We start from the raw sequence: 14,456 nt of genomic DNA on the forward strand, positions 1-14,456 counted from the left end.
AGTAATCTGATTGGCAAAGACGACCTATGAAAGTCAAAGTCAGAAGTCTTTTCTGCTTTGCATATTTTATGTGGAAGTCCATTCGTTCCTATAGGAACCTCTGTGACCTCCGATGTGTTTGCAAACCTCCTCCTTCCCCCTTATAATATAAATTTCTATCTAGTAATAACAGTAAATGTTACATTGAAGGGTTGCCTGTATTAATTAACTCACTGGTTTCACCACTGTTTTTATAACTAAACGACCATGAAGAGCCAAATAATATGGTGAAATACAAACAAACAGTTTGCACTTAAAAACACAGGATAGTAAGAAACAGGAGGAAAAAAAAAGTCCTCTAATGCTGCAATTTAATTCAAGTAAGATTCCCAAAATTCGGTTTGTACACGTTAAGTGTAGGAGAAGGGCAATGGAGCCTGTGCCATCAGAATAACATTTCAGATGAAACATCCTGACCTTGCTCTCAGAGGTTTAAGACTGCCTGAGACATTATACCCTGCTGTACTATCCATCCCAAACATGCCCCAGGAGTGTGTTCAGCCCACAGAGCTTGTAAAACCTGCAGTCATTCAAATAACTCAAGTTTGTCTTTAATCTGCTACATTACGTCTATGCTTGTTACTAGAGAGGAAACTTGTCTGACCTGCTTTGATTGCCCTGATCGGTGCCATGATCTGCTTCAACATCCCAAATATCGTATGTTACTGCATTTAAAATAATAAATACATGAAACAAACAATAAATAAAATGGATAGTTCCAGTGCATTGGTGTGTTGGTGATGCCAAAAATGCTGCTGAGAACCTCTTCTATTGAGCTGTGGCAACACCCACCACCATGTCCTTCCAGTTAACACCTTTTTCTACCTACACCTTTGGATGTGTGTTTTAGCACCTGTGCCTGCTCCGTGACTTCTAACACCGGGACACAGTTGGACAGAACTGTGTTTGAAGCTACATTACAGCTGACACTTTTGGCAGTGTGTTAAAACATTTATTTCACCACGGACTTGCAAGGAACAGGGTGTGTATGTGTTCTGAAAAAAAAAAATGAAGATCCAGAAAACCCTGTTTTGCATAGTGCTCACAAACAGCCTCATTATCATACAGAAGTTCTATTAAAGGGTTGTGAAATGGGAGGAGCCACTGGTTCCAAAAGTCTCTAATCCATAAAGTGCAGAGGATTTGTATTTATATCATAGAAAATTCATTTAAAATGAGCATACAGTGGTGAACATAATTTAAAGTGAATCAGGTGTGTATAAAACATTATCCTTAGCTTTAGCACAAAGTTAGCTGCTTCCAGAACAAAGCAATTTCCAAAGCATGGCTTTAAAGCTGCAGAAATCGATGTTTTTAACCATGTTAAAATAGTGTATTGTCAAACATATTCACACTGACAAACCTACAGAGAACTATAATCTGACTCTGCAGCTTGCCTCAGCATTAATTAGATTTATAGTCAGTTTCAGTTTATTGTTTAGCTGTCTGGTGTCAGCTTGGCCTCCAGGGCGCTTTTAAAGGGGTGGCCCGTCCAGTCCTCCTCTCATCATCTCACAGTCTGTCAGTTCTAAATCATTATCTTATAAGATGCTTGTGACAAGTTTGTATCCAAATATGAGTGAAATACAAATGAATTACAATATCTGCACATGTTCATACTTGCACTCGACAGCATTCATCACGTATTGGCTTGTCATATTCACTGATTCTTGCTGTTCCTATCTAATCTGAACAATAATGGGCATTTTCATATAAAATGTCTACATTTGATGAGAGTTGTTATTGCTGCCTGTCAGATTTAATCATTTGTCAATGTGGCATATAGAAGAAATATCTCAAATGACATAATGTCATTTGAGACACTCTGCACAATTGATTAGTGTGCCAAGTGATACTAGCTTGATATTTAAGCCCAAATAGAAATAGTGCACAGATTTAAATTGAACAGGGTTTATTATAATAAAACTCTGTCTGAATATCATATTCACACTGATGCTTTATTGATGCATGTTACTTATTCAGTCAGTCCATGCTTGTCTGTTTAAAACAAGCCTTTATTGGGGTGTTTTGTTGCCGTATGGCCTGGATTGCTGAGCGTCTTTGCTTTGCAGAACAAAGTTAATGGACTGATTTAAATATGGTCAGAACCTCTTTAATATTCTTTATGCATAAACCAAAAACATCAAGCTTTCTTTATTACTCAGATTAGACATTTTGGTTTATTTGTTTGAGGATAGGCTTTGCATTATGCATTTGTCTTTGGTTTTGTTTTGAGAGTCTGAGTATAGCTTAAATGTTTGTAAATTATCACAGAAAAAAGACATTTTTGTTTGTCTTTGTTTTTCTCAACCTTTTTGACTGTAAAGTTTCTGCAAAGGAGGAGACTAACCATGTGTTCCTGCAGCCTGTCTAAGTCAGTCTGGTGGAAATGTCATTGCATGTCCATTATGAAAGTGTGCAAATGCAGTGTGATCTGACTAACACTGCATTTCCTTTGACCAGGTGGACGGATACATGAGTGCAGAGGAGTGACACTGATGCTCTGTCTCTTCACCGTATCAACTTGAACAGTATTAGGATTTTCTTTCCAGCTTCGACCCAGTTGGCCAATAACTGGTTTAATAAGTGTGTTCTACAATTTCTTGTGAACAGCCTGTCAGTGCACTATTTTTCTGTTCATTCTGCTTGGTTAGTGTTCTAATTGGTAGAGTATAGTGATGTGCGGATCAATAGTGAAATATCAACATATCCAATCAATTTTTCAGTTCCATGATAGAATCTAATGTTCTAAGGTTAATATCTTAACATTATAATGATAATAATGTCACTGTCTCAACAGCTATTATCCTGTGAGACTGTAGAAACAGAAAAAAAGAAAAAAAAATGCTCAGAAAGGAAATCAGTGGTAGGGCACATCATGAATGTAGCTTCATCCATTATCCTCACCAGATGGGATGTCTGACCAATGAGAAGACAGCCTTAGTAGAATTGTAAAGTTCATGATTCCATATACATTTTGGATATTACAGAGAATTCTGTTTTGATGATAGTAATTATCAAGTAATTCTTATGAGCATATAATGACATTTCCTCTCCATTTTCTACTTACTGCAAAAATACTCCTGAGGGGAAAAAAGAAAGATAGACACATGGAAAGAAAAAAAAAAGAGTCCAGCAGAGAAGGAGATGTAGGTCGCTATGGTTTCTACCAATGTTCTCAGGTTAGGATGAAAATCTACAAGGCATCAGGACAAAATGCCCAGGGATCAACCATAAGTCTTCATCACGGACAGTCAATTCAAGGTCAGCAGCTGGTTCAGGTAACAGATGTGCCTCACACACCCTTTGCTCTTAAATGACAGGGCTTACACACAGTAGAAAGTCTGCCTCTGTCTGTGTGTGTGTGTGTGTGTGTGTGTGTGTGTGTGTGTGTGTGTGTGTGTGTGTGTGTGTGTGTGTGTATTTAGTTAAGTGACAGGGGCAAAAATTAATTTGGATTAATCCTGCAATGAGTCAACTACTATTTTAGAAAAACTAACAATTTCTATAGGTCCCTTTCTCACTACAGAATGAGTTTTATGTTCGTGGAGGAGCCATCATCAACTCAACCCCTCACACTCCTGGATGTCGCCCTATCTATGCATGCCGTTAATTGGAGGTTAATTTCAATAAAAGCCCAAACAGGTTTGTTGACAAGTGTTGTCATAGTGTAGTAGCTCTGTTGGTAACCGCCATGCAGACAGCAGTGAATACTCCATTTGCAGTGACATGGCTGACATATTACTGGTTTGATGCATTGGAAAAACGGTAATGAGGATATCAACATGCAACACATTTGTGAGTGTGCGCACAAATCAGATAACATTATAGCTTCTGGGACAAGTCAGTTGCGGTACGCTGTCCAATAAAGAAACATCACGTAACAAAATTAGACGTACCAGTAATGCAGAGGAAGCGATACAGGGCAGTAACTATTTCAAGTCTCACTTTGCCTGTGATTGCCACAACCTAGAGAGTGATATACAGACCATTGATTGGTTCAACTGATGAAACTGTCAATTATTTCCCTGGGTATATTTATTGACCTGTAGGAGGAAGGCAGGATGTTATGAGCTTCAGCTTTTGTTTTGCAATCATATCCGTTGTGGCACTTAAGTCACTGAATACTAAGGATAGTTTTTAGGTCTTCAAATATACCTACATTGCACTTATAGTTGGAAAACTTTTAGACAAAAAGAAAAATCTGTACAACCTATTACAACTTCAGAGATGATTTTCAATATTTTGAGAAAATGTTTTTTTTTTTTTCAAAAAGAAAAAAAATTATCAAGGTTTTCGGAAAAGAATATCTGCAGTACCAGTATTTTCAAGAGTGCTTCAGTGAAGAGAGGGTATATGACGTTACAAACCTCTTCGAACATGTCATCGGTAGAGTAACCTCTAAAAGCTGAAATTCAACAGTGTGTTTTGACAATTCTGTCTTGGCCTTGACTGGCATAGAATGCCAGCCAAACCCCATTTTAAATGCGACAATGAAAAACAAAGCCTGTCAGTATGAGTTGGAGAGATGTCTACTGAGAGCCACATGTGGTGAGAAACAGAGTCAGGGAGAGGGAGAGGAAGATAAACAGAGATAGAGAAAGAAAGAAAAAGGGAGAGATGAGAAGAAAATGTTCCCTCTCTACATGACTCTGTGCCTGAGACACACGTCATGCTGCTCCCCCCACAGTGGGTGACGCTGACAGGATACTGTCTGTGCAAAATTCCCCCTCTGTGTGATTGATGAACCTCATTTGGCCAATTAATGGTGAATCCCCTGTTGACTACCATCAGATTGCAGTTTGTAACTGTTAGTGTTTCTGACTGTCACATACTCATTTTAATTAGAGATCTCTTTCTCCGCCGACTCTTCTATTGTCCTTTGAATTGGCGGTGCTGAGTGTTGAGTGACACGCAGGAGAAATGGCCCACTGTGTTATTTCATTAATTCATTCACAAAGTGCATGGCTGTAAGGTGTTGAAGGCCAAATCTTTTTGAAGGAGTCAACCCCGATGTCAACCATATATCGTATCTTGTAATCAATTACTGTAGCAAATGTGAGGCAATTAGTGCACTTTATTTGCATAATGAAGTGCTTAATTGCTCAAAGCGTGCAAATGCAGTCAATAGGTACGGCTAATCATTAGTGAGCCGGCTGAGGAGCGATAGGGCTGCATGACTGCAGTGATCCCTGGATCCTGTCAGGGAAGAGAAGGGATAGCCACCAAGGATCAAAGTTAGAAACCAACAGCTCTATACAGCAAACAGCAGAACCACACAGACCGACAGCCTCTGAAAGTGAGAAAAAAAGAAAAAAGAAAAAAACAGCTGTGGAGGGAAGTAAACTGAGTGTTCGGGCATTAGTTTGATTTACATTTTATAGAAGTTTTCAACTGGCACACACAGCAACTTCAGCTAATGATACTCAGGCCTTCTCATCAAGGAGGTTTCTCCAGCCTTTAAGTGCTGCCCAATTTGCCAAAGGCAGAGGAAAGACGAGATTATTTGTTTGGCATTTTTTGAAATTAAGGAAATTCAAAGTGCATATTATATAAAAAAGACACATTTAAATATAATGTGAATAAGTAACTAGAAAATGAGATAAAAAAAAATATAACAAAAATGTGAGAAGTAAGCTGCAGTGGTATATTGAGACATTTGAAATTGAATTATAAAGCTAAAAGTTGGAGCTGGATGTGATTTTTTTTTAGTTTGTTTCAGATATATGGAGTATACAAACTAATAGTAAAAGGGCTTCATTCACATAGTGCAGCAGTACACTGACGGTGGAGGCTGCTATGCAAGGTGAAAACAAGCTCATCTGGAACAATTTGGGGTTCAGTGTCTTACTCAAGGACACTTTATTACAACCTCTGGGGAGTGGAGAGATAGAACCAGGAATCTGTTGATTACTGGATGGCCACTCCACCTCCCGAGCCATACAGCCCCATGAAAACTCTCAATTTCATGTTGTAGTCTGGGGACTGATAGCAAACCTGCACCAGATCATTTGAAGGGGCTGGATTAGATTGGGGTTAAACCAGACCTGGTATTTTATCATCACTTCTTTGAAGTGTAAAATGAATTGTTAACACCTGATTCCACTTTCTTGGATATTTAGGGAGAATCTTTGGTGGAAAAGGGTGCGTGTGTAGATGTGGGGGTATCTTGATGCTATACACTTAATTACCAAGTTTTCAATGAGTTTAGTCAAAAGGTTTGTTAACTACTCACTGAAACAGGCATACATGAGCTGAAAGTTCTGTTTTTTTTATCCAATGTAGCTTCCATTAAACAAAAGCAAAGTTATCTACATGTATAATATATTAACGCAAGCAAGTAAGTAGAAGTATGTCAGCAGAGTGAGAAAGAGGAAGCAGTATCTTCCAAGTTCTTAAATATCCTGCTCTGCACAGGAATAAATGCCAGCCATTGTATGGGTGTCTGCTCTGTAAATTGCTTCTATCTACAAAAACGTATATTTAACCTAACTCATTTTACAACTAACTTCTAGTATTATTACAGAGACAATGTGAATGGGTGTTACATGGGGCTATCACGAGCAGAATAACAATTATTCATGTCATTTATTCTATTCTATATTATACATTTTCCTAGGATTCAACTTGAAAAAAAACCTTTTAAACACTTAGCAGCTCATGCAGTATTTATTAGATAAATAACCGGTACATTTACTTCTGCTTGCATTTGATGGAATAACACGCCAACAATGGTCCTGCCATTCAGCTAAAGTCTCAGGGATTTCATTAAAACATCAAATGAAAGTGAAATCATGAGCCATGACGATGGAGAGTGGGGATGGCTAAGCAGAGAAGCATGGCCGGTGTCTACTGCAGGATTAGAGTTCGGCAACAAGTGCTCAAGGGGGGCTTTGCATCAAACCCAGGAGCCCATGACAAATGAGGGCGGCTGGGCTTCTGTCTATTACCCTGCACTAAACCCAGGCCTTTTGGGGAAGTAATGAGGTGCAGATTGGCACTGCTGCCACAAGGTCCTTAGGCCGACTTCTGGTAGAGCAGAAATAATCAGTGGAGACTTGGGCCAACAGAGGCAGAGCTGTACAGGAGCTGAGTGACACATGGAAACAATAAGAAACAGATTAACTAAACAAATAGTTAGACACCATCAAAGGCTTTTATACACTGGTTGTGCTTCTTATACATATACAGTAGAGAGGGAATCTCTGACGTATTTATGCTCAGCCCCTTTGTATCGACCTCACACATGAACCACTTGTATATATATATATATATATATATATATATATATATATATATATATATATATATATATATATATATATATATATATATATATATATATATATATATATATATATATGAGGTGAGAGTACGAAAGTGTTTGAGAGTGCATGGGCACAGACCTGAATCCCAACAGGATGCACTACATCCCACAGGACACCCTCCAGCGCTGGCAAGGAATATGACAGTAGTTCACTCAAGAGTAAAGGCGATGTAGATCCAGTTTACATCACTGATGTACCTCCGTGCTCCGATGCCACACCCCCTGCTACCCCTGGGAGCTACAGTTCACAAGGCTCGTCAGCCAGCTTACTGTACTGGTTAATGGAGCTGTCACATAAGGCCCAGTGTCACAGCCTAACAAGACACTCATTGGCAAACTCCTAGAGAATTCACTCATATGACCAGAGGGCACCAAGACGGTCCTCTGGCACTGAATACGATAGATGGCAGACAAGGCGATGATGACAAATGTTCTACTTTTTTTTTTGTTTAAACTCATGCACATCTCAACAGATAGGCAATATATGTCCTGTGCTTTTCAAATTTGAGTCATTGTGAGCTGTTCACCCTGGCTGAAATGAGTTTTTACAAATATTGACTGCACTAATTTGCTTGATATTTGGATTTGTAGAGCTGAATTAGTTGATGAATTGGATAATCAAACAAAAAGACAATTAACTCCATGTTGTATAACCTCAGAACGTACAAGCAAGCACTGTGGCGTTTGAGTTTGCTCCTGTTTGTTTCCTAATTTCTATTATCATTTAAATGTTTACAAGCAACTGATTTGAACTGTGTCATAAAGCTCGAGTGCTCTGCTCCATTTGTGCCACTATTTATCTTTTTTCATACACATTTGTTGCTGAATACATTTGCAGAGCAGCTCTGTGGTTTTACTATTTACACCAGTCCAGCCGATGGCTGAAGCTGGAGTGCATGAGACCACAGACACAGACACACAAGACAATTCCATTTCATGAAGAAATCTTGGAGGTCGTGATTGTCACACTTTTTCGGATGGTTATCTGGTGAAACTTTTAAATAACTCACTTACTTAAAGCTATGGAGCGGAACATTAAGTCTTATCAGCTCTATTGTGTTACTGTCACAGCTGCAAAACGGTGGATACACTGAGAATTTAATTCATTTAGTCCGATAACATTTGGGAAGTTCAAGCAACAAGCAACCCTGACTAAATTATTTATACATGTTCAAGTAAGCAGATGGTGAATGGAAGACCTGCCAACAAAGCATGAGCAGTATGTCTTCTCCAAGCATCACAGGCATGTTGCCACATAAACTGATGTCATTTACTGTGAAATGCAGAGTTTATCTGGGTAAAATGTACGAAATGATTACTGTGAGAACTTAATTGTCAAGGGCTTGAGCATAAGAGATATGTGTGAAAATATGATGCACTATAGCATTGAAATTTGTTTGTACTGCCTTGCTAAAATGGAGGAAGCGACATTAATACAAAACTGATAAAAACACCTTCATGAATATATTGATATCCTAAGAAATCTTCAATTACAGAAGATTGGTTCAAGTGATTACATTTTTCATTCCGCTTTTCTTTCAGTTGGATGCTTACATGGAGGTGTGACTAACAGATAAAAGACTCAGGTAGGGAGAGACTGTTGTAAGCACCTCTACTTATTTACACTGGTCCCTCCTCAATTTTGGATAATGAAAGACTCTATTGTTTATCTGTGCTTCAGTTAATTGGCCACAGAGTTTACAGTGAATTTCATTAGCTGAGAAAGAAAAACACTGCGTGTGTGTGTGTGTGTGTGTGTGTGTGTGTGGTGCTTAAAGGAAGATGGTGATTAAGAGAGTGGGTTTAAGTGTGTGTTTGAGTGGCGGAGGGTTGGGGATGTTTGTGTCTCTCAAGGTATTTGTGCTTTCAAAATTATACTGAGCCACTGAAAGTACTGACTAGAGTTTTAACCCAGTTTTCTTTATATACAAATGTACAGAAATAAACTGGATGATTCTGTAAATAATCTGACACATAAAGGTGTACTACTGGGGGGATAATTTCTCCGAACAAAACGCCTCTTCTTGAGACAAAACAAAGCCTTTAGCAGGGGATGTTTCAGCAGTCTCGACTCAGCAGTCTGCTAAATAGAACAATTGTTTCGCTAACAAGCATCCTTTCGACCCCCGGTCTGGTACTGACATAAGGGAGTGTTGCACTTACTGTATGCACAAACCTAGCGTGAAGCCAGCATCAACTGTTGCTGTTAATGCCATCTATAAACACACCGTTGTAAAGCTCTCCCTTGGATAAGTGACATAAATCAGACTTAAATCTCTAAGAACTATAAAAAAGTGTTACTTTTATAAGTGAATTGGTCAATTTGGAGGCCACAAAGGTGGTAATATAGGCTAGGCTGGGAAAACCTGTCAAAGCTGACCGTCTGTGTGTGGATGAATAGGTAGAATGTCAGGATTTAAGGGTTGTTCCATATGAAAAACATTGATAAGAGAGGGGACAGTATTTTAGATATACGTCATCAAATTTTCCTTTATCTCAAGGTGACCAATGTTTTCACCAAGAGGACAAAAAAAAAAGACCTATGTGATCAGGGGCTGGTTTGACAAATAAAGAATCAGAGCAAGTCCTGGATTTAACAAGCTCATTCAAGATTAGCAGTTTTACAATGCCTTCCAGTCCTTGATTATCTCAAACAGGGCAAATCTACTGTGACTAAAATAAAAGTGTTTTCTAATTAAAATGCATTCATAAGGTAAAGTAAAGCTTGAAGTATCCCTTCTCAGTTCTCTCTCAGCCTTGAGGAAGAAAAACAGCAGCAAAAAAACATACCTGAGCAACTCAATCGATGTGTAACCTTATCACAAGCAAAACAAGAAAAAGATTTAAAAAAAAAAACTGCATCCAAAAACACACCTAAAGACAAATAGAATAAAAAAAAACCCACTGTAAATGATTTAAACAAAACTGTAAAACATTTTTTAAAGAAAAAAAAAACATGTATTTGTTTTAATTTGTCAAACAAGGATTGCATGGTTGAGGGTAGAGGGATACAAAACTGTCAAGGTATAAAATATGTTTATATTATTTTTGTTAATTGATAAATGGTATAGAAGTATTCTGATAAAGAAAAATGAAAATCAAACCCAATATATTAATCAAACTGGCCCAAGAAGACAGCTCCTTCTCACTCAACACGCGAAGATCGTGAGAATGGTGCGCTCTGACTCTGGCCTTGTGGGAAACAAAATATGAACCTAAACAGTAGAAGACTAGGCTCAAGCATTTAGTACAGCAGGGTAAGATGTATCGCACATGTCCGTGCATCCATCAAGCTTCAGTCCAGTCTCTCATCGTCTACATCGAGCCCCCTCACCGCCATTAACATTCCAGTATGCAGAGTCCGTAGCCCCCTGCTCTACTGTAGCGCACCAGCAGGAACCAGGGATGTGTGTGTGTGTGTGTGTGTGTGTGTGTGTGTGTGTGTGTGTGTGTGTGTGTGTGTGTGTGTGTGTGTGTGTGTGTGTGTGTGTGTGTGTGTGTGTGTGTGTGTGTGTGTGTGTGTGTGGGCGCGCGCGTGCAGTAGCCATTGCCACTCTGGTGAAATAGAGCTCTCTTGGGGCTTGTGCCTCAACTCTACAGCCTTTGTAGGCTCCCATTTATTCTGGCAGATAGAGATCACTAAACTGCTGAACAATCAGCCCATTCAGTCATTTGCATATATTGCAGTAATGGGAAGAGAAAAATGTATCAATAAAGCTGGATGAAATACTAACACAAAGCTTTCTTTCTTTTTGTCTGTATTTAGGGCCTGAATCCTGAAAGGTTCTGGCTCCTGGCATGAAATGTATTATTATAACTCTTGTGATTATAATGATTATCTGCAAAAAGTATCTGGAGCCCAGAAACTGTATGAGTGACTGCAACTAATCCCTGTTAATAAAAAACACATGAATTAACCTGCAGGTGTGCAGCGCTGGAGAGGGCATAACATCAGTGATCAGGTTCTTTTCCACGTTCTCTGTTGCTCGGGAAGCAGCAGAACACTACAATGCTACCCGGTAAACCATAACAAACTCCTCCTGCAAGTATGATCTTCGGTTTATGGAATTGGCTGCCGCAGCGAAGCATCATGTTGCGCACATTCTGATTAAACTTTAATGGCAATGGCTGTGCATAAGGCACACTGTGTTTGTTTACTAGAAAGTTTATGTGTTTATTTGGTCTTTTTATTTTTGTTTTAACACTGCCACCGACTTTTGAATTCCTGTCTTTTTTTCATTTTGTCTTTTTTCTGTACTCCACAACTGTGTCTGAAGGGCCAGGTTCAAAGTCCCTATTGAATCATCTCCCCTTTGAAAGTAAACACATTAGGTGAACACTTCTCACAAACTGTTTTGTGCCGAAAGATTTTCAGTGGGTATGAAATACTAAGGCTAAACAAGTTAGGAAAACATAAAATATATTCTGCTTTTGAACACATAAAACATTTTCAAATACCGAGCAGTGACTGTGGCCTCTTGAAATTATTCTCAAGGAAAATAAAAAAAAGAAAAACTAACAAGAGTCACACTGAAACCAAGGCACAAGTACTCGCCTACACACACACACACACAAAATTTCTCTCTCTCACACAGACACATGCACACACAGACTGACTCATTCATCACAGTGCCCAACAGTAAAGACAACAGTGCTTCACTTAACTTTTTCAGGGTTGCTCAAGCATCAAATGCATGACTTTTAGCTGTTGTTGTTTTTCTATCCGTCACGCTTCAAAGAACTTACATCCTTTTTTTTAATCCCAGGGAAAAGTTTAAAAAGGTATGTCTGTCTTGACTCTGCTATCTTATGTGTATCAAAGTTAATGTCAGCCTAAAATATACAGCTCAGTATTTCCCATATTTGTAACATTTAGCTGTACAACACAGATTAGAAGGTTAGCTAAGCTCAATGCAAACACTGGCACTAATGCCTCGTCAAATCAAGCACAATATCCACCGTCTTTCTTTGTTTGCACTGTGTTTATGTGGTTTTGTTTTCATCACTGTGCTCTGCTTGCAACGGCACACAAATCTGATACACTTAGAGTTGTAAAGTGAAAATACTGTCTAGGTTGACAGTCTTCTGAGAAGTGTACTGAGACACACACACACACACACACACACACTGAAACCGTCACCTCTTTTCCAATAGCCCTTGGAGAAATATAATTGCAATGTATAGTACATTGTGTACTAATATCAGAATATCTACATGGAAAACACCTGCATGTCACAGGGCAAAAGAGGTAAAATGATTCTTTCACCTTGGTATTATCATCACATTTCTATCAGTTTCCTAACTTCATCGTACAGAGATGATTAAATGCAAATCAATCACTTCAGGCAGCTAAGTGAGAACAAACAAGCATGAACTTTTCATCATTTGACTCCATCCTATGCCCTCAGGAATCTGCATCCCCCAAGTGACAAATTATGCTAAAAAAATGTGCTGTATACTAGCAGAATGGCAATTTTCCAACTTGTAGAGAAACAAGGTAAAGGGGGAACTTCCATGAATCATTACGAACACACTCAAAATGGAGCATAACGTAGACAGAGAATGAAATTAATGTGCTTTTCAGTGCGTTCACACTGGTGCCTACTTTAAATACTGCAAGCAAAAAATAGATCTTATTAAATCCTACTTTGGGTTCCTTCCTGGCACCAAAACTCAATCATGGAAGATAGGGAGAATGAGACTACTGGAGGGGTGTTTCAGGTCATGGCCAGCCAACTTCTCTCTGCCACTCTCAAGGGAAGAACTTCAGACAGTGAGGAAGAACCATGCTGCAGTATATCTACACTTCTCCATTTCCTCTCACTCAAGCCTCCAGTTCTCCAAGGAGCTTGGAAATCAATACATCAAGGGGGCAGACCTGCTTACTTGCCTGGCTGTTCTGCCTGTAAGCCACGATGAGGGAGGTCTTTGCTTCAGTTTTTTTAATTACACAAATTTAAGTGCCCTTCTTTGACTGGGAGCAGATTGTTAATATGTTAGGAGGCTATTACTCTTATACCACCCAATGTGCAAAGTCAGCCTAAATAAATCTTGGACAAAAGGAAGCACAAAACAGGTTAAATGCTGTCTTGCATGTGAGTGTCTAGCATAGGGGAACACCTACTCCCTTGTTAAATTACTTGTAATTCTTACCTTTTTTAATAAAGCTGGTATAAAACACAAGAGACTCTTGTGATTGCTTCACTGTTTTCTTTTTGTTTTTTCAAGCGAGGTACCCTATCCCTAGAGTACTGAGGACAGACTTGATATCCGCCATTGATCAAACCTATACAGTGAGGACCTTTCCTCTCAGAGAGGGCATTCAAGAAAGTGCAGACACATGGCTAATTCAATTTGGGAGCAGATATGCTCAGGTTTAAGTGAAACGCTCTGTTATCGAAACAGGAAAGGTGCCAAGAGAGAAGATAGTGAAGGAATGGCTGTGTTGAGAGGCTTGTGGCCGGTCAGGAGATGAAATCAGGGGTAGGCGATAAGTTGGTGTGAGGGGGCTACAGCCCCTATTAGAATCCCCCAGGGGACAGGCAGTGGTGGCAGACTGTGGTAAAAATAGCCGCAGGCATGATTTCACTCTGGGGACGGAGGGAAGGAGTGAAGAGGGAGATGTGGTCAACATCTCACAGCAAGGCAGCTACATCCATTCTCTTAAATTCCCTGGGGTGCCACCTATCACACCAAGTGACTAAAACTGCTCGCAGCTGCCAGGGAGAACAACAACACATGCCACTGCTACTACCATCAACAAAACAATAGATGAACTCTCCTAATATTCCAGAAAATATATATATTTTGAGACACATATAAGTATAAAATCGCATAAAAAAGGATATGGACATCTTTTCCACAAACTTATCTTGTTGGTCATCTGTTTTGGGGAAGTTCTCGATGTCGTTCTCCAGCCTCTGTATGTGACGTTCCATGGTGGTCAAACTGCCTTTTAAGATTTCAGCAGACACTGGAAGACAAAAATACATCAATGACATATACACATGGGTTACAATGAGAGTTGATGGGTTTATCGTCATGTCAAGTGCTGAAAGTTAATTTAATCCTGTCCAGCTATGACCAAGAT

At 39.2% G+C, this 14,456-nt stretch overlaps 1 protein-coding gene across 6 annotated transcripts in view; it reads right to left on the reverse strand.

Moving 5' to 3' along the window:
- The window catches only part of diaph2 (diaphanous-related formin 2), a 363,855-nt gene that overhangs the window by 92,446 nt on the left and 256,953 nt on the right, over positions 1 to 14,456 (reverse strand). For all 6 annotated transcript variants that reach the window (XM_086222012.1, XM_086222015.1, XM_086222014.1 and 3 more), the window contains one exon: positions 14,215 to 14,339. In XM_086222012.1, coding sequence (XP_086078138.1) covers positions 14,215 to 14,339 — 125 coding nt within the window. The remainder of the gene's footprint in view (positions 1 to 14,214; positions 14,340 to 14,456) is intronic.

The sequence above is a fragment of the Aulostomus chinensis genome, chromosome 13, assembly GCF_037954235.1.
Source record: "Aulostomus chinensis isolate RoL2024-O1b breed Wild chromosome 13, RoL_Achi_v1.0, whole genome shotgun sequence".
NCBI classification, from domain to species: Eukaryota; Metazoa; Chordata; class Actinopteri; order Syngnathiformes; family Aulostomidae; genus Aulostomus; species Aulostomus chinensis.